The sequence below is a fragment of the Dendrobates tinctorius genome, unplaced genomic scaffold, assembly GCF_039654945.1.
Source record: "Dendrobates tinctorius isolate UK_male_01 unplaced genomic scaffold, ASM3965494v1 ptg000063l, whole genome shotgun sequence".
In the NCBI taxonomy this organism is placed as follows: domain Eukaryota; kingdom Metazoa; phylum Chordata; class Amphibia; order Anura; family Dendrobatidae; genus Dendrobates; species Dendrobates tinctorius.
The window spans coordinates 15,484,353-15,504,874 of NW_027361731.1; the positions used below are offsets into that span (position 1 = coordinate 15,484,353).

General features: G+C 41.9%; 1 protein-coding gene across 5 annotated transcripts in view; it reads right to left on the reverse strand.

The window, feature by feature from the left end:
- Window positions 1-2,818: 2,818 nt before the first annotated feature.
- LOC141094313 (gastrula zinc finger protein XlCGF66.1-like) overlaps window positions 2,819-20,522 on the reverse strand; it is a 62,420-nt gene continuing 44,716 nt past the window's right edge. For 4 of the 5 annotated variants that reach the window (XM_073580153.1, XM_073580149.1, XM_073580150.1 and 1 more), the window contains one exon: window positions 2,819-3,593. In XM_073580153.1, coding sequence (XP_073436254.1) covers window positions 3,019-3,593 — 575 coding nt within the window. In that variant the 3' untranslated portion in view covers window positions 2,819-3,018. The remainder of the gene's footprint in view (window positions 3,594-20,522) is intronic. The other variant, XM_073580152.1, reaches the window with a different exon arrangement.

The following is a 20,522-nucleotide window of genomic DNA, read 5'->3' on the forward strand; positions in this document are numbered from 1 at the left end:
TGTTCAGCCCCGGTGTCCTTGAGACCTGTAGCGACACAGCTCCCCATGGTGACGTGCTGCAAATTTTCACAGGCCCACCCAACCGCCCCACCCACAAAAAGAACTGCTGCTGTTCTGTGACCATTTGGTCTTTGGTTTTGCCCGTGGGGTTAATCTGCTTCAATGTGAAAAGGGCACTAAGAGTGTGCTTGGACTGCTGCCTATACCAGGCCTCTCCTAGCGTAACCATGGTTGCCAAATAAAAGATAGGACAGAAAAAAACAAGAGAAAGGGAGGGGGTAACTGCTTTATACACAGTATTGTCTCAGCACTAATAAACAGAGTTCATTCTCCAAAACTTCTTGCGCAGGGTCCTCGCAAGGCTGTGCAAGTCTTTAGTGAGAGGAATGATTGCTCAAACCAGATCACTAAAGCTCTATTATTCCACCGTTCTGCCACCAATACATCAGAGATCCTATTTGACGATACCCCCGCTGCCACCAATATGTCATGAACCGGGGGTGTGAAGTTACCCACAGTTCATCACAAAATTACTATTTACTAGTGGTCGTGGGTCATATAACCAACCACAACTTATGTTTCCACCTTCAGTTCCTGTTTTGGAACTTGCAGCTCTCTGGTGGCCCCCTTACCCTCAGGTTTGTCAGGGAACAACAACTAGGATAAGTAGTCACCAGAAAGGCTGTCTTGCTGTGTACTGGCTATTCGGCACTCTGCAGTGAGGGCGGTATGTATATCCCCAGTTCCAGGCAGGAAATACACATGTAAAACCTCCGTTCTGTCCCTGCCAGAATCTCCCAAATACCCCAGAACACACTTTTCTGCCACCAGCTCCTGGTTCTACATAATCAATATCGGGTTAGGAGCCAACTCAACAGTAGTGTAAATTTAGTCCAGAGGACATGGCAATACTTTATAGAGCAAGGAAGACAAAGCTAGTACATTTTTATAGTTTTACTCCAGAAAAGATGGGGAGTGTTTACAAAATATAAAAAGATGCTACAAATGAGACAATTACAATATATACAGGCAATTACAAAATAAAAGCGATTAAAAGATGAACTTACAGTTCTTAGTCAATGGCACACCAGGAGGGGAAGGGGAGCTCCCAAGGACCAGGATTCAGTCCACAGCAGGGATGGTATATGCTGTCTCCCCAGGTCTGAACCATAGCCTGAATGAGCCTCCTAGCCTTATACCTTTTCCCTGGGTGACCTTACCGGTGGGTGAAGCTATGAAATGTACTCCCCTTTCAAAAGTTACTAAGAACTCCGTGTCATAACTCTGGCCGCGAGGCACGCAGAGTGATGGCAGGACTATCATTTTTCTTATTACGTTCTTTCGATACCAAACATGAACTTTCCTGAGGGCTAGTGGATGGCGGGAACATTTTTCTTGACTCCGGATAGGCGCCAAAGCTTCAAAACCCACCTGTGGATAGCTCTAACCCTGCAGTTTCCAGAAATATAAGTTTCCTGCTTCTAGGAATAACCTGCACCATTATATTTGATCTGAGATACACAAAGGAACCATGTGCTTTTGAACAATGGCAGGTTTTAGCTGGTCAGCAGCTCTCATTACACCAGCGTGTGTAGCTGGAGAGAGAGGGGAGGGGGGTCTGGAATCCCACACAGGCAGAGAAGACTGCAGCTATGTTTCATTCCAGCAGGGAAAAAGAGGGAGGGGGTTGGACGCTGCAGCTTGTGTGAATACTGTACAAAGCTAATGGTGGAAGGGCAGCATGTCAGTCCCATTAGATGCAGAAAGTTCTGGAGGTGTAATTGGAACAATAAGAATGTCTTATCTCCTGACAGGCACCATTCTTCATTCTGTGTGCCCTTTCTCATGGTCTGACATATCAGTCTAAGGACTCAATGGTAAGTCAGGTGAAAGCCAGTTGGGTAGCCCCGGAATTCCATTATGCTGCTGCTAAATTCATACAGGGATGCATAATCTGTGTATGCCTAAAATGTGTAAAAAAAAAAGTACTGCCTGACCATTGTACCTGTTTCAGCTACCTCAATTTGATTTAATACAACTTCCAAAGGTAGGATCTATGAATGCGTTGGTATGCATTGACTAGGTGACAGCATAACTGATTTATTTGAAGCTCTAAATGTTTAGTCAGTCTATATTAAACAGCTTATAGTTATAATTAATCAGCATTCCATAGTATATAATTATTTCACAGCCTCTCAAGGTTTCTGTCAGGTGGTGGGACCTGCCTGCTGCCACTATATAGATATTTCAGGACTAATGAGAGTTAGACGTGTTTGGCAGTGAAGCGGTATCCACCGCTTGTCAACTCCAAGGATACGTGTCCTTCTTAACGCACAAACGATTCCCACAAATACACTTCCTTCTTGTCAGCTTGGTAGCAATTGATGAAGTGGATTTGTGGGAATCGGTTGGATACCGCTTCACTGCCAGACACGTCTATAAGCCTCAACTCCGGGTCCCCTTCTAACCGGTCAGTACCTTTTTGATTCCAGTCTGCATATTGCGGATACATGTCCTATTAACACACAAATGATTCGCATGAATCCACTTCCTTCTTTTCAGCCTGGTAGCAATTGATGAAGGCCGTGTGTGGCCAAAACATTTTATTTTGGCTGCATTAAAAAGTCATTGAAACTCATCTCTAAGTTGAGTGCCTAGTTTATTATAACTTACTGATGGATCAGTGACCTGTCATTTAAACCACAATAATGAAGATGAGGCCAGAGAGCACCAAATAAAGACCCGTCCACAGTCCCGCCTCGACGCACAAGAATCTCATTAACTGAAAACAAAGATTAAACAACAACCATAAGACTGCTTTCTTCAACCCAGGTATCATTTTAATCAGTTTAACGGCACAAACCTAACTTGGAAAAATCCTGATGACAGGCTCGCTTTAAGAAGACACAATTTTTGGTTAACAGATTTCCAACATGAAAAAGGCTTCTCCCCTGTGTGGGTTCTCCGGTGGACATCAAAATGCGCTTTATGGTTAAAACATTTCCCACATTCTAAACATTAAAAAGACTTCTCCCCTATGTGAGTTTTTTGATGCAGAACAAGATTCCATTCCTGGTTAAAATATGTCCTACATATTGAACAGTAAAAAGGCTTCTCCCCTGTGTGAATTCTCTGGTGCCTAACACATGCCGATTTACTGTTAAAACATTTCCCACATTTTGAACAGGAAAATGGCATCTCCCCTGTGTGGATTCTCTGGTGGTTAACAAAAGATAATTGATTTGCAAAATATTTTCCACAGTCTGAACAGTAAAAAGGCTTTTTCCCTTTGTGACTGCTCTGGTGTCTAACAAGCATTGTTTTCCAATTAAAACATTTCCCACATTCTGAACATGAAAATGGCTTCTCCCCTGTATGAATTCTCTGGTGACTAACAAGATTAGTCGCCAAAAATGAATCAGAAGACAGGACCCGTTTCAAAGGATCAGATGACAGATCTTTGCTGTGAAGGGATGATGGTATGTCTGGTATAATGGCATTCACTTCAATTTTTAAATCAGATGATCTTGAGATCCCACAGGATACAATTGAAGATGCCAGCTGTCCCTCTGATCTCGTGGTACAGTCACCTGCTAAAATAAAAAATTTTTTTGAACATTTCTACTCAAACTGTCAGTACAAATCGCAAGTTATGTTAAAATAATGAATTATTCACCAAGACAAATGACAGTTCACAGACAAATAGAAAACCTCATAGGATGGGCGTGGCCCGAGCTCAGGACGATGATGGAAGTCTGAGCTGTGAGCTCCCGCATGAATAACCACAAAAGCGACTACAACGCAAATTAACAGCAGCTATTTTATTAATATTTCTTACTAAAATCTATTATTGGCTTCCCAAGACTTCATTTCTACTCATTTCACAAGATTTGGTGCCTCAGTTTCCCTGTCCGACTAGTCTGTGACAAGCGACGGCTGCGGCCGCCATAATGGCGGGAACTGCTGATTCATAATTGCTAAAGAGTCCAGGAGTCCCTTCACTTAACTGTTACACCGCCGATATTGCTCCGGGACTGCTCTCTATTGAAGTCGGAGGGACGGAAGAATCACTGTACAACGTCGCTTGGAGGAGCTGTAAAGACCGTGAGGCCTGTCACTGTAGTGAAGCTGAGCCTCAGCGCTGAGGTAATTCAAGCGCAGGAAACAGCTGTGAGGCGGCGCCATTGCTGTGCGGTGAAGGCAGGGCTGACAGGCTGAGGAGAAAAGGCGGGAAGAAGGCGCCGACATCATAGCTGGAGCACAGACAAAGATAAGAGGCGGCTGGAGAACAGAGCGGTGTTATCGGTAAGCTGCTGAAGACTACAGGGCGTCCATTAATCCTGCAGGAAGAGCCGACGGAGAAGAGAGCGGCTGGATGAGGTGAGGACCAGGCGATGCCACAGGATACCGAGGACTTACAGCGGAGAGGTGACAAGACATTCCTGTGAGTGGGAGAAGCAAAAGACGCTATTCTAACCTAATATAAAAGCCCTGCTGGGGCTGTGGTCAGCAAAGCAGCTTTAATCTCTTTGCTATAATAGTTCAGTTCTGCTGCCAATTATTATATTTTGGAGAAGGTGACTGTGCATTTGGTGGATCCTAGGGTGCCTTGATTTATGCTATATACATTATTCCAGGGCCGAGTGTGTGGAACTTAGCAGAGGAAATATTTGTGTGTGCGGATTTCTTTTTCTGAGACGTACTTACTTTTTCAGGCAGCACATAACTGCACATTCTTTTTGGCTCCTGCAGTACTATAGGTGTACATTTTTTTTTTTTCTTCTTTTTTATTAGTGGACCAGATACTGTTTTCAAGCTTCATAAGATCCTACTTGTCTTTTGACTTTATAAGGTAGAGAATCTTCTACAGACGGGGGTGCGGACAACTCTGCCTCTTGCAAGCTACAGCAACGGAGCTTGGTTTCAAGTTTTGGTTAACAATCCTTACTATATCAAAGGATATACCAGTGAACTATAGATAGTTCCTTCGTGGTAAAGTGGATTACTTTCATTTATCTGTTTTACTTTTATATTTGAGGAGCATATTTTCTGTCTTATATACTATTAATTCTATAGGGTATAGTACGCTACCTTAGAATACTGAAGATATACTGTTTGCTACTAACACTTATATTGTAATTTACTCATTCATGGGTGAACATTCAATGCTTAATGCTTGAGAGGTTATCTCATTCTTACATAATAGTCCTGCTGGATTGAGGGACATTCATTAGTTTTAAATCTCAAGTCATCACATTGCCGAAGGGTGAGGTGATCTGCAGGGTGTCTAAAGAGCCAACTGACGGCTGCTGATTATGAGATATCAATCTACTGTGGTTTTCTCTGTATAGATTTCGGAGATCTGGGTTGGGATTGTTCCATATTATATTTTGTTCAGATGGCGTTAAGCAATATAAAATATAAGGGACAACCTCGTAGAAATCAAACCGCTTGGGATATTCCCAAATCCAGACGGTTTCATGACTCACCCAATTTAAGTAGTCCGACTAAATCCAGATCTCCCATTAGGAATAAAACAGATGACAAAAACAAATCTTCAGTAAAATCCTCATCTGCCTGCCATGGTAAAATGTCACGCGGACAGGTGTCTCAGCGGGATTTGTCTCCTGAGTTTCATGATGTTGCGCATACATCTAATGGGTCCACGGATAGGGGTGCTGAAGCGGCGGCAAATCAAATACATGAAGACAAAATGGATATGTCTCTATGCAACAAACGTAAAAATCAGGAGAGGGGGACAAGAATAGAGATGCCTCTGCCTTAGACTCAGATAGTGCATCAGGTGATTCCTCTTTTACTGACAGTCCAAATAAGCCTCTCCAAAAAAAAAGGTTGCTCTGTGATATCGCGGTTTTTTTACATCAGATAAGCAGGTATCTGAAGGGATTCTTGCTAACTTTTGTAAAGCATTAAAGGACTCAATAGTGCAGGGTTTCGAATCGCAAAAAGCCCTTCTGCAGGAGATAAGTGACAATTTCACTCACAGGTTCGAGGTTAATGAAAGTAAAATTTCAGAGTTGGAAAACAAGACAGAAATTCTCACTAAACAGAACTTAGACTTGAGGGATGAAGTTAAGTATTTGAAAACTAAAGTGACGGACCTGGAAGATAGGAGCCGTCGAAACATTCTTAAACTTAGAGGGGGTCCTGGAGAACGTTTCACAAGATGGTCTTTCGGATTATGCTAAATCTCTCTTTAAAAAGGCTGTCCCCTCTTTATCGGACAAGCAACTGACAATAGATAGAATTCACAGGCTTCCTCGTCCGAAAGGTATCTCACCAGACAAACCTAGGGACACCATTTTACGATTGTTATTTTTTGAAACAAAAGAAAAAAATTCTAAAATACTAGAGAAAGGCACACTTTCCCGGCACCTTTGGACAGAATCAAAGTCTATTCTGATTTTTCAAAAAACACAATAGATGCCAGAAAATCGTTCAGGGAAATCACCTCTAAGTTGAGGGACATGGAAATTGTCTACAGGTGGGGGTTTCCCACCAAACTCATAGTCTGGCACAAGGGTAAGAATGTTCCATTGTTATCTGTGGAGGAAGGGAGGGAATTTCTCGCCTTTCTACAAAGGGTTGACCTGATTCTTTGCAGTTCAATTGAGGCTTCTTTCGACATTTTATCTCTTATTGTTACTGCGCTATTGATTTTCATGGTTCAACAGTGGTTGGTCATGTGGGACCTTAGCCATTTTTTTTTTACCCCCGACTTCAGGAGATAGCCACTACAGGTGGTTTCCTCCAGGGGATCTCCGTTTCGTTGCATTTACTTTTTTCTTTTGTTTCTTCTGTTTAGTTCTTTCTTTACATTTCCAGACTTTTTAGAGAGTTGCTTTCTGGAGTGAGTATTAATGGATATTAACATCCTTTCATATAACGTTAGAGGTCTTAACAGTCCCTATAAGAGGTATATTACATGGAAGGACATCAGGATGTACCAGGCAGACATAATTTGCTTGCAAGAAGTGAAGCTGGCCAAAAATAACCATCCTCCCTTTCAACATAAAAATTAATATGTTTAAGTCACTAAAATTGAACAAGAAAGCGGGAGTAATTACTATTATTAGCAATAAAATCCCATTTCAATTGATTGAGGAAGAGATAGACCCAGAAAGAAGATTCCATATATTAACCCCTTCACCCCCAAGGGTGGTTTGCACATTCATGACCGGGCCAATTTTTACAATTCTGACCACTGTCCCTTTATGAGGTCATAACTCTGGAACGCTTCAACGGATCCCGGTGATTCTGACATTGTTTTCTCGTGACATATTGTACTTCATGTTAGTGGTAAAATTTCATTCAAATAACTTGCGTTTGTGAGAAAAACGGAAATTTGGCGAAAATTTTGAAAATTTCGCAATTTTCCAACTTTGTGATTTCAGGGCATAAAAATTCAGAGATACTGCACACAAAAAACTTGATAGCTAACATTTCCCACATGTTTACTTTACATCAGCACAATTTTGGAACCAAAATTTTTTTTTGTTAGGAAGTTATAAGGGTTAAAAGTTGACCAGCGATTTCTCATTTTTACAACACCATTTTATTTTTAGGACCACATCACATTTGAAGCCACTTTGAGAGGTCTATATGATAGAAAATACCCAAAGTGACACCATTCTAAAAACTGCAGCCCTTAAGGTGCTCAAAACCACATTCAAGAAGTTTATTAACCCTTTAGGTGCATCACAGGAATTTTTTTGAATATTTAAAAAAAAAAATGAACATCTAACTTTTTTTCACAAAAAAAATACTTCAGGTTCAATTTTTTTTATTTTACCAAGTGTAACAGGAGAAATTGGACTGCAAAAGTTATTGTGCAATTTGTCCTGAGTACGCTGATACCTGACATGTGGGGGGGAACGACTGTTTCTGCGCATGGCAGAGCTCAGAATGGAAGGAGCGCCGTTTGACTTTTTCAATGCAAAATTGGCTGGAATTCAGATCGGACGCCATGTCACGTTTGGAGAGTCCCTGATGTACCTAAACAGTGGAAACCCCCTACAAGTGACCCCATTTTGGAAACTAGACCCCCCAAGGAACTTATCTAGATGTGTGGTGAGAACTTTGAACCTCCAAGGGCTTCACAGAAGTTTATAACATAAAGACGTACAATTAAAAAATCATTTTTTCCACAAAAATGATCTTTTCACCCTCAATTCTTATTTTTCCAATGGTAACAGGACCCTAAAAGTTATTGGGCAATTTGTCCTGAGTACGCTGATACCCCACATGTGGGGGTAAACCACTATTTGGGCGCATGGCAGAGCTCGGAAGGGAAGCAGCGCCATTTGACGTTTTTGGCTGGAATTGAGATCGGACACCATGTCGCGATTGGAAAACCCCTGATGTACCTAAACAGTGGAAACCCCCCACAAATGACACCATTTTGTAAACTAGACCCCCTAAGGAACTTATCTAGATGTGTGGTGAGAACTTTGAACCCCCAAAGGCTTCACAGAAGTTTATAATGCCAGGGCATGAAAATAAAAAAATCGTATTTTTTCCACAAACATGATCAATTAGTCCCCAATTTTTTTTATTTTCCCAAGGGTAACAGGAGAAATTGAACCCCAAAAGTTGTTGTCCAATTTGTCCTGAGTACGCTGACACCCCATATGTGGGAGAAAACTACTGTATGGACACACGTCAGGGCTCGGAAGGGAAAAAGTGACGTTTTGGAATGCAGACTTTGATGGAATGGTCTGCGGGTGTCATGTGCGTTTGGAGAGCCCCTAATGTACCTAAACAGTGGAAACCCCCCACAAATGACCCCATTTTGAAAACTAAACCCCCTAAGGAACTTATCTAGATGTGAGGTGAGCACTTTCAACCCCCAAAGGCTTCACAGAAGTTTATAATGCCCAGGCATGAAAATAAAAAAAATCGTATTTTTTCCACAAACATGATCAATTAGTCCAAAATTTTTTCATTTTCCCAAGGGTAACAGGAGAAATTGGACCCCAAAAGTTGTTGTCCAATTTGTCATGAGTACGCTGACACCCCATATGTGGGAGAAAACTACTGTATGGACACACGTCGGGGCTCGGAAGGGAAGCAGTGACGTTTTGGAATGCAGACTGATGGAATGGTCTGCGGGTGTCATGTGCGTTTGGAGAGCCCCTGATGTACCTAAACTATTGAAACTCCCCACAAGTGACCCCATTTTGGACACTAGACCCCCTAAGGAACTTATCTAGATGTGTGGTGAGCACTTTGAACCTCCAAGTGCTTCACAGAAGTTTATAACGCTCGGACGTGAAAATAAAAAAATCATTTTTTTTCCACAAAAATGATATTTTTGCCCCCCAATTTTTTATTTTCCTAAGGGTAACAGGAGAAATTGGACCCCAAAAATTGTTTTGCAATTTGACCTGAGTAGGCTGATACCCTACATGTGGGCGCATGGCAGAGCTTGGAAGGGAAGGAACACCATTTGACTTTTTCAACTCAGAATTGGCTGGAATTGAGATCAGACGCCATGTTGCATTTGGAGAGCCCCTGATGTGCCCAAACAGTGGAAACCCCCAATTCTAACTCCACCCCGAACCCCAACACACCCCTAACCCTAATCTCAGCCCTAACCCTAGCGGAAAAATGGAAATAAATACATTTTTTTTATTTTATTATTTTTCCCTAACTAAGGGGGTGATAACGGGGGGTTTGATTTACTATTTATGGCGGTTTTTATGTTTGGCAGCTGTCGCACGCTAAAAGACGCTTTTTATTGTAAAAATAGTTTTTGCATCACCACATATTGAGAGCTATAATTTTTCCGTATTTTGACCCACCGAGTCATGTGAGGTCTTATTTTTTGCGGGACAAGTTGACGTTTTTATTGGTATCATTTTCGGGCACGTGACATTTTTTTTATCGCGTTTTATTCCGATTTTTGGGACGCAGAATGAACAAAAACCAGCGTTTCATGAATTTCTTTTGGGGGGTGCGTTTACACCGCTCCGCGTGCGATAAAATTGATAAAGCGGTTTTATTCTTCGGGTCAGTACGGTTACAGCGATACCTCATTTAGGTCTTTTTTTATGTTTTGTCGGTTTTATGCAATGAAAACTATTTTATATAAAAAATTATTTTTGCATCGCTTTATTCTGCGAGCTATAACTTTTTTATTTTTTCGCTGATGATGCTGTATGGTGACAAGATGACGTTTTCAGCGGTACCATGGATATTTATATGCGTCTTTTTGATCGCGCGTTATTACACTCTTTGTTTGGCGGTATGATAATAAATCATTATTTTTTGCTTTGTTTTTTATTTTTATTTTTTAAGGGGTTTGCTAAAGGGGTTAACTAATGGGACAGTTTTATAGGGCGGGTCGTTACGGACGCGGCGATACCTAATATGTGTACTTTTATTGTTTTGTTTTTTTTATTTCCAAAAAATGGATTTATTTGAGGGAATATTTTTTTTTTTTCTAATTTATTTGGCGATTTTTTAAAATTTATTTTAACACTTTTTTATTTTTTTTTTTACTTTATTAAATAGTCCCAGGTGGGACATCACTGTCCTGTGACAGATCGCTGATCTGTCACATCACAGATCACTGACAGATCAGCGATCTGTCACAGGCAGTGCAGAAGGCTTCCTCATGCCTGTGCTTTGCAGGTACTGAGGAAGCCAGCTTCCTGCAGGCCCCCGTCGCCATCTTGGATTCGGGGGCCTGCAGGAAAGGAGTCCCCCGCAGCAGCGCTGCACATTGTGTTGCCGTGGGGGGCTCAGGGAAGCACGGAGGGAGCCCCCTCCCTGCCGATGCTTCCCTTTAACCCCCGGTACACCGCGATCATGTTTGATCGCGGTGTGCAAGGGGTTAACGTGTCGGGGGCGGTCCGTGACCGCCCCTGACACATTGTGCCGGGTGTCAGCTGTGATAATCAGCTGACACCCGGCTGCGATCAGCGGCGCTCACCACGTGGGCACCGCTGATCGCGGTAGACGTACTATCCCGTCCATGGGCATAGGGGCCCGGGTCCCATGGACGGGATAGTACGTCTGATGTCAGGAAGGGGTTAATCTGTAATCTTAACGGCAAACCTTTCACGATTGTTAATATTTATGCCCCAAATACACGACAATTTCCCTTTTTCAATAAATTGATCAAAAAACTTGAGAAGATTAAACGGGGCGAGTAGCTGCTGGTGGGGGATTTTAATATAGTGCCTAATACTAGTATGGACTCATCATCCAAGGCTCGTTTGAAATGTCCATCCCTAGATAACTGGATTTCTGCCAATGAACTGTATGATGTTTTTCGGTGTCACAATACCTCTTCTAGAGAGTACTCTCATTACTCTACGGTTCACAAATCCTCTTCAAGAATAGACCTATTTCTTGCTAATATTTTTTCATTATCTAAATTTAAATCCATTGAAATTTTGAATAAATCGTTCTCAGACCATTCGCCAATCAGGGCAAAGTTTTCATTAGGCCCTCCGTCCAACAATACTTTCTTATGGAAGACCAATTTAACGATTCTTAGAACACAAAAGTATAGGGGCATCATAGAAGAGTCATTGAATAATTATTTTAAAGAAAATGCTACAGAAAATGCAGACCCATTTATATTGTGGAAAGCGCACAAGGCGGTCAGTAGGGGTTGTATTATACAGTTGTCCACTCGGTTTAAGCGAGAAAAAAGGGACAAAATAAGGAATCTAAAATCCCTAATTAACTCAAAGGAGGATCAGCAAAATAGGTTACCTATCCCATCGCATGATATTCACATGGAAATTCTAGAATTACGGCAACAATTAAAAACACAACTAATGTCCGACTATGATGCTGCCATACGAGCTTCTAAATTTAATTATGCGTCTGCAAATAAGCCTACCCATTATATGATGAAAAAATTAAAAAGAGATAGACTTACCAGGAGAATAAATAGAATTAAAAGTTCGACAGGATGTCTCCATTCGCATCCACAGGACATTGCGAATGTCTTTGCTACATTTTTTGAAATATTGTACAATTTACAAAAAGATCCAACGATTCAAATTCAAATTGGCTTTATTGGCAGGACCAAAATACAATTAGTGTTGCCAAAGCAAGAAAAGAAGTGTGGCAGGGGAGTGGATTAGGGTAGTGGGGATGGGGTGTTGGGGGCAAAATTTGGGGATTCAGATTCAGATCAAAATGCAATCAACTCCTTTTTAGCGGGCCTAAATCTTCCTCAAATAGATAAATTAGATTTGGAACAATTAAATAAACCCATTTCCATAGAAGAACTCAATAATATCATTCACAAACTTAAATCGTTGAAGTCTCCTGGTCCCGACGGGTTTGCTAACGAATACTATCAAATATTTTCTAAAACTCTCTCTCCTCAGTTAAAAATTTTATTCGATCACGTAGCGAATCTAGGTTCATTTCCGGCAGACATGTTGGAGGCTACTATAATACTAATCCCTAAAGAGAAGGGAGAATCAGAGTGTGTAAAGGATTATAGGCCTATTTCTCTGATCAATGGAGACATAAAAATATACTCAAAGATCTTAGCGGAAAGACTTAAGCATATTTTGCCTCACCTGATCAGAGAGGATCAGGTGGGTTTTATTACTGGGAGGCAAGCGTCTGACGGTACCAGACGCATTCTTAATCTATTTCATTTGGCCCAATCCACTAATGTTCCCTCTCTCTTTTCAACATTAGATGCGGAGAAAGCATTCGATAGAATCAATTGGTTGTATCTCAAGAATGTCCTGTTTAAATTTGGCTTTGACGACAAATTTGTCTCTTCCACCCTTTCATTATATTCTAATCCCAAAATTTATATAAACAATCATTTATCCAAATCCTTTAACATTACTAATGGTACTAGGCAGGGATGTCCCCTGTCTCCCCTTCTTTTTGCATTGGCTATAGAGCCATTAGCCGAAAAAATAAGAACAAATCCTTCGATTTCAGGTTTCCATACTAAAAATCGTTCACACAAATTGAGCCTTTTCGCTGATGATTTATTTGTTTCAGTAACTAATCCTGTCAATTCTGTGGTAAATTTAATGGAAGATTTGGGACATTTCTCAAATATTTCCTTTTTCAAGATAAATACGCAAAAATCTAAAGTTTTCCCTTTCAATTTATCAAAAAGTGATATCAAGCAGATTTTAGATCAGACTAAGTTCCAATTGGAAACAAAAAGTTTAAAATATCTTGGTATTGAAATCACCAAAACTTTAAGTCACATTGTCCCTGCTAACTTTGAAAATCTTATAAATACCTTATCTAGGGATTTTCTTCACTTTGATCTCATAGATCTTACACTTATGGGCAGAGTTCTAGTTGTAAAATCGATTATATTGCCCAAAATTCTCTATATATTCAGGTCTATTCCTTTGAAATTTAATGCGAAGCTCTTGCACAAAATACAAACTTTGGTGAAATTGTTTGTTTGGAAAAACAAGAAACCTAGGGTTTCTCATAACATATTGTATAGGGGTAAGAAGCATGGAGGTTTGGCGTTGCCAAACATTGAGGCTTACTATCAGGCGACTCTTGTTAAAAATAGTGTGCATTGGTTCACAAAAGGGGTTTCTCCTATGTGGTTAGATCTGGAGCTTGCAGGTAATAATTATAAGCCTCTGCAGGATACTTTCATTAGTTTTCTTTTAGAGACTAAGAACAGAAATCATACGCACCCGATTCTGGATGCTATCTTAGGAATATGGATGAAATTCTCTAAATTAAAAAGAAAAAGATAGAACTTCCTCCTTCAAAAATTTTCTTTTTAAATTGCTAGCTGACATATGCCAATTCTCTCTGCCCAGTGTCTGGTCTGATCGGAAAGTAACAAAAATAGGGGATATATGGGATGGTTCTCAGGTCATTTCATTTTCCGAGATAAAGGTAAAGTTTCATATACCCTCTGACGAGTTTATGTCTTATCAGATTTTAAAAGATATTCTCCATAAATTATTACGCAAAAAGTCTTTGAATCTAGATGTCGTAGTCTCTTTGCTTGGTAACATTAACTCTAGGACTAAATGGTCCCTTAGAAACATTTACTCTCGACTCAATGGAGACATTACTTTCTCCAAACATACCTATATGGAACGGTGGGAGGTGGACTTAAGAATGACTTTTAGTCTAGAGCAATGGGAATATGCTATAGATCACTCATATAGATCTACTGCATCCATGGCCTTGATGGAAACTTATTACAAGTTATTAGTCAGATGGTACTATACCCCAGCAAGATTAGCCCATATACGTCAGGATGCTTCTTCTTTATGTTGGAGGGATTGCCATTTACCAGGGAACCTTTATCATATTTTTTGGACTTGTCCTAAGCTAAAATTGTTATGGTTAGAGGTTAAAGCTCATGTGGCAAAGCTATCACCGGTTAACATTATTGTTACGCCCCAGATGGTACTGTTATCAATGGACATGGAACAGGTGGATGCTTCAATAAAGTATGTGTTGTTACACTTGTTTATCACGGTTAAAAACATAATAGCTCTTTGGTGGAGGAAACCTGATGCACCACCTTTTTCCACCGTTGTTGACAATTTACGATTGCATAGCCAGATGGAGGAAAGAATTGCTCTCAATAACAATGGCTTGTCTAAATACCATCTCAAATGGGCTGTCTGGAATTCTATCTTTATGTAAACTTGTTCTCACTCTGGAAACAGTATTATTTTATGCATTAAGTCTGGACTGTATATTGTATCTATTTCTGTATCAATGTGGAGTTCTCTATTTTTTTTATTTCATTTCCTTTCCCTTACCCCTTGTTACCCCTTCTTTCCCTTATGAATTAAAAATTAATAAAATATTATTTGAAAAGAAAACCTCATTGGATGAACCAGTAGAGCGTGGTTTTCAACTATTTCTTCGTTCTGCCTCCCAAATATGGAATTATAAGCCACAAAACAATGTTATGTAGGCGAAAATACCACCAATAAAAACTTCTACTCATCTCACAAAAACCAAGTGACCCACTCAGGTCCATCATCTGTCAATGGAAGAACAGAGGTTTCCACATTATTAGTGGCTCAAAGGTTCTTGAAGAGCAACATGGCTTCCATAAACCTGTCCAGCAATATCTGCTCTTCCAAAGTCAAATCTCCCCCTTGCTTCTGAGTCTTGCAGTGTGCCCAAACCACATTTAGCATCCATGTATTTGGCATTACTATAATGAGAAGAACCCACTTAATTTATGTCATGTGTGTCTCCTGGAGCACAATCTGGGCACTATGTGTTGGGCAAGTAAATGGAATATTTGCAGTTTTAACTCTCCAACATTGACTGCGTACAAATGTCTGAAAAGTACCTTTGGAGTCAAAACAGTCACTACTCCTACAGTTTAATTCATTGAGGGTTATAATCTCCAAAATGGAGTCATTTTATAAGGTTTTCTACTGCTTTAGTTTTCTATCATTTTGTCTCATCTCTTCTGGGATCTGCTCCTGCGACGCCAGCTTCTTTCACCAGGCACGGCCTTATTCTGCAGGAGACACTGGTGATGGAAGAGACATTGAAACCAGAAGCTCTGGGTGGCGCACGCTCTGTCCAGCCACTAAGATTAGGGTGCCTGGGACCAGTAGTACCATCCAGTCTGGCTGAATGGGAGTGTGTGTGCTGCAGAGCTGAAGTAGTCTGCTTCCTGCCTCAATCAATGAGAAAGCACCACACCCTACTAAAGCTTTAAGCATATTGCCGGAAGCTGCCAGATACAGCCTTAATTTCTTGTGGTTCAGTCCTCTATGCTTAGCTCCCGGCTAGTGTATTTGCTCCCTGTTGTGATCCCGACCCGTTTACGGACTACCCTTGCGTCTTGTGATTTTTTTATTTTCTCGGCCCTCCTGGTTCTGACTTGGCTACCTGACTATTCTTGCCATATCACTCCACAGAACAGCAGGTAACACTGTGGCTCAAGCCTGGGGGGGGGGTCTCTTTTTAAGTCCAGATTCACATAGAGGGGTTAAAGGGTGATTAGCAAGACAACCCCTGGGATCTGGAAAACAGAGTGGATAGCGCCAAGACTGTTTGTGGTGGCCATCTTTTGAGCTGCCATTCCAGCAAGATCTGTATTTAAATAGCCAAATGGCGCTCCTTCCTTCTTATCCCTGCCATGTGCCCAGACAGTAGTGTACAACCAAATATAGGGTATAGTCAGACACAAGAGAAGTTGGAAAATAATTTCTAAGGTCCATTTGTTTCCTTTGTTAAGAATTTCAAAGTTATCACACAAGTCAAATTTGAAGAATGGGGCCTGGTTAGGAACACAAAACTGGCTGCGGGCAGTGGTTAAATCAGAGTATTTTGGGCACTAAATACTGTAGTAAAAAAAAAAAAAAAAACTGACTACGCACAAGAACATCTTCTGAAATGAGCAAACTCATCAGTCTTCATCAGTATTGAATGAGTAACAAGTGGTGAAATCTCTGTGGGGTAGTTAGACCTTTCTGACCTTTAAAGCCACATTCAGCTCCGGTCCAACTCACACTAGTGACACCCAGAGCCCCCTACTACTGGTATATTTACAGCCAAAGCTTTTTCACTGAAATCACACCAAGGCAGTATGCCAAGCGCCAAGGTTTCCTATCTTACCGCTATTCAGATCTGCTCTTGTGTGAAGGGTTACATACAACAGTCATCATCTAGAGATCTACTCTTAATAGCTGTTTGCTCCACCTGGTACTAAAACACCAAGCTGGCAGACAGCTTCAATTCCCACATTACGGGCAGACGAGCCGCATGTGCCTGCCAAGCTACAGGTTGGGGACCCCTGAATCAGAGTATTGTGCTCGGTGGCTCTTAGCAATCTAAACTATCGTAAGGGGCAAAATTTTCTGACAGATGAGTTTAACCCCTTAATGACCAGAGCTTTTTTTGTTTTTCGCTCCTCTTCTTCCCAGAGCCATAACTTTTTTTATTTTTCCGTTAATATGGCCATGTGAGGGCTTATTTTTTTGCGGCATGAGTTGTACTTTTGAAAGACATCATTGGTTTTAGCATGTCGTGCACTGACAATGGGAAAAAATTAGCTGCCACAACTTGATTGGCTCTGCTACATATAGGCGATGAGCAGATCGCCTATATGTAGCAGAATTGCAGCATCGCTATGAATGCCGACCACCAGGTGGCGCTCATAGCAATCTGGCATCAACAATCATAGAGGTCTCTGAGACCTCTGGCTGTTAAGCCAACGCATCGCTGACCCCCGATCACGTGACGGGGGGGGGTCGGCGAGTCGCGTATTTCCGGCCCGGCGGCGCTGGTTAAATGCCCGCTGTCAGCGTTTGACAGCGGCATTTAACTAGTTAATAGGCACAGGCAGATCCCGATTCCACCTGTGCCTATTGCAGACACATCTCAGCTATTCAAAACAGCTGACATGTCCCCGGCTTTGAAGCAGGCTCACCGCTGGAGCCCTCAAAGCGGGGGTACTATCAATGTCAATTTTTACATTTTAAAAATTACAAATGCAAAATTTCCCAGCTTTATAAAAACCCAGCCTCCTCTAACCTTGTGCCAAGAAACAGCAGCTAATCAATACATAGTTTGAAAAAAGACCTAGGTCATCAATTGTAAATGGTCACTAAATTATCTAGATCCCATAATGTTATGTGTACTGAGGAAATCATCTAGCACTTGTATTAAAGTTGTCATAGTGTCTGCCATTACTACCTCCTGTGGTCGGCATTGCACAGTCTGACTGCTCTAACTGTAAAGAACCCTTTAATGTTTAACTGCCTGAATCGCCTTTCTTCCACCCGAAATGAGTGCCCCCTAGTCCTCAGTATGGTCTTTGGAAGGAATAAGTCATGTGCCAGTGTTTTGTACTGACCACACATGTATTTATACAGTTGAAACCAGAAGTATTCATACACTACAGGGTTGGCTATTTTTATGGATACACCTAAATAAAATGGGAATGGTTGTTGACCCAGATCAGTGCCCTGAATTTGCAGAATGGGCAAAACAAAAATTGGAACAGGACCCTCAGTTTACACAGAACATTATATTCCGTGATGAAGCAAACTTTTTTGGGTGGGCCATTTATATGGAGACACCTAAATAAAATGAGAATGGTGCCAGTTTTCTTGCGTAGGGTGTCTTGCATTGAAATCTGCTGCAGTGACAAGGGTACTGCATTCACCAGACATCAACACAATTTCTATCCGCTCCTCACGTGTCAATGGCTGTAAACAAAGAGAAACTTGTAAATAACTCATGCGCTACGGTGGAACAACGGCCTGGAGTGCTTTCCAGCCAAAGACTAGAACCCTATTGCACAATAAGTCCAATCTTTAGTGTTTGGGGAAAGTATGTAGCGAAGACCATGTCGCAGCCCTGCAGATCTGCTCGGCAGATGCACCTGCTCTTTCTGCCCAGGAGACTGATGTAGACCTTGACGAGTGGGACATCCAGCCGGGGGAATGGAGCCTAAACAGGCGAAGCTTCAAGATACTGGTAAACAGGTGGGGCCTACCAGAGATAGATCTGTTTGAGTCATGAAAAAACGCACAGGTCAAGGCCTACTTTACCAATTCCAGGGGAGTTGACGCCTTGGCCCAAAAATAGGACTTTTGCTTAGCTTATGCGTTCCCACCAATTCCAATACTAGCGAAAGTTCTACGGAAAATCTGAGAGGATCAAATCCTAACTATCCTGGTAGCCCCATTTCCTCCCGAAAGTAGTCTTTGATTTCCACCGTTCCCAAGAAATTGTCCTCCCATTCTTTTCCCAAAATCCAGCAAACCTAAATTAGGAGAAATTCCACACTATCGACGTCCAGCACATCGCTTTACATTACTTAGAGCAAACCAGCTCTTGGAGAATTGATCAGAACCTGTTTATCCATCAGTCCAGTCAGAATAAAGGGAAAAAGGTGGCAAAGAGCACTCTCTCTAATTGGACCAAGAGAGTTCTGGCAGTTCCCACTTCTGTGAAATAATGTCAAGGATATTACCATGTACTGGAAACCGTATGCGTTTCCCTGTTTTCAGCCCACCAAACATTTGGTTCTGTATGGACTGAGGTACTTACTCCTCTTCCAACCCCATAGTGCTGCATAGAGCAGACTCCAGCTCCTCTATATGATCAGAGGGGAAAAAAAAAACAAACCACCATGGTTACTTACCGGTAGCCGGTTTTTCCGGAACCCATGACAGCACCACATGAGAGAGGGATCCGCCCCGCCAGGACAGGAACCTACTGAAACATAAGGGGCGGCACCTCTCCCCCGCTTCAGTTGGATTACAGAGCATTTGAGAGGACTTCCCGGTTAGTTACATATTTATCCAACACCACATCACACAAAAACACCCGACTATTGTGCACACCCAAACGGTGAAAAGGGGGGGAAATATACGGGTGCTGTCATGGGTTCTGGAAAAACCGGCTACCGGTAAGTAACCACGGTGGTTTTCCCTTCACCCATGACAGCACCACATGAGAGATTCTGGAGACTTCGAACACCTTATGGAGGGACCACCGCTTGCAGCACCCTTCTACCAAAGGTCAAGTCAGCCGAGGAGGATAGATTTAGTCTATAGTGTCTAAAGAAAGTTGAGGGTGAGGCCCAGGTAGCGGCCTTACAAATTTGCTCTATTGATACCTCTGCTTTCTCAGCCCAGGAGGTCGCCACGGCTCTGGTGGAATGAGCCTTGATGCCGTCAGAAACCGGGACGCCACTAACTGAATAGGCTACACTAATGGCCTCCCTAATCCATCGGGCAATAGTCCCCTTTGACACTCCATAACCTTTCCTAGCACCCTGGAAGGCTACAAATAGGGACTGGGACCTCCTCCACTGGCTGGTTATAGACATATACTCTACTAAGGCTCTTTTAACGTCTAGGCTATGAAACTTTTCCTCCCCTGGGTTTTTCGGATTCTCGCAAAAGGAAGGGAGGACAATTTCTTGGTTTCGGTGAAAGTTAGTTACTACTTTCGGCAAGTAAGCAGGGTCTGTTCTCATAACCACCCTATCCTGGTATATCTGTGTATATGGCGGGTTGACTGAAAGGGCCTGCAAGTCACTAACCCTACGTGCCGACGTTAGAGCTACAAGAATGATGGTTTTTAGGGTGAGATTTTTAGTTGAAATCTGCTGTATGGGTTCAAATGGCTCCTTCGTAAGGGATTCCAGTACCAGATTTAGATCCCATGGAGCTATTTTCGGTAAGGAAATTGGCCTAGATCTGTGGCAAGATTTTATAAACCTGGCTACCCATCTGTTTGCCGCTATATTGCAATTGTATAATGCCCCCAGCGCTGAAACCTGTACTTTGAGGGTATTTACCGCCAGGCCTAGCTCTAGGCCTGCCTGCAAGAACTCCAAGATGGACTCGATTGGAGGTTCTTGACCTAACGGTTTTCCCAGGAATTGTAGGAATTTCTTCCACGTCCTGCCATATATGTTGGTTGTTATTGGTTTTGTACTTTTCATTAGAGTAGTCACCAATCCCGGGGAAAACCCTTTATCTCTCAAAAGTGCCCTCTCAAATTCCACGCCGTCAGATGGA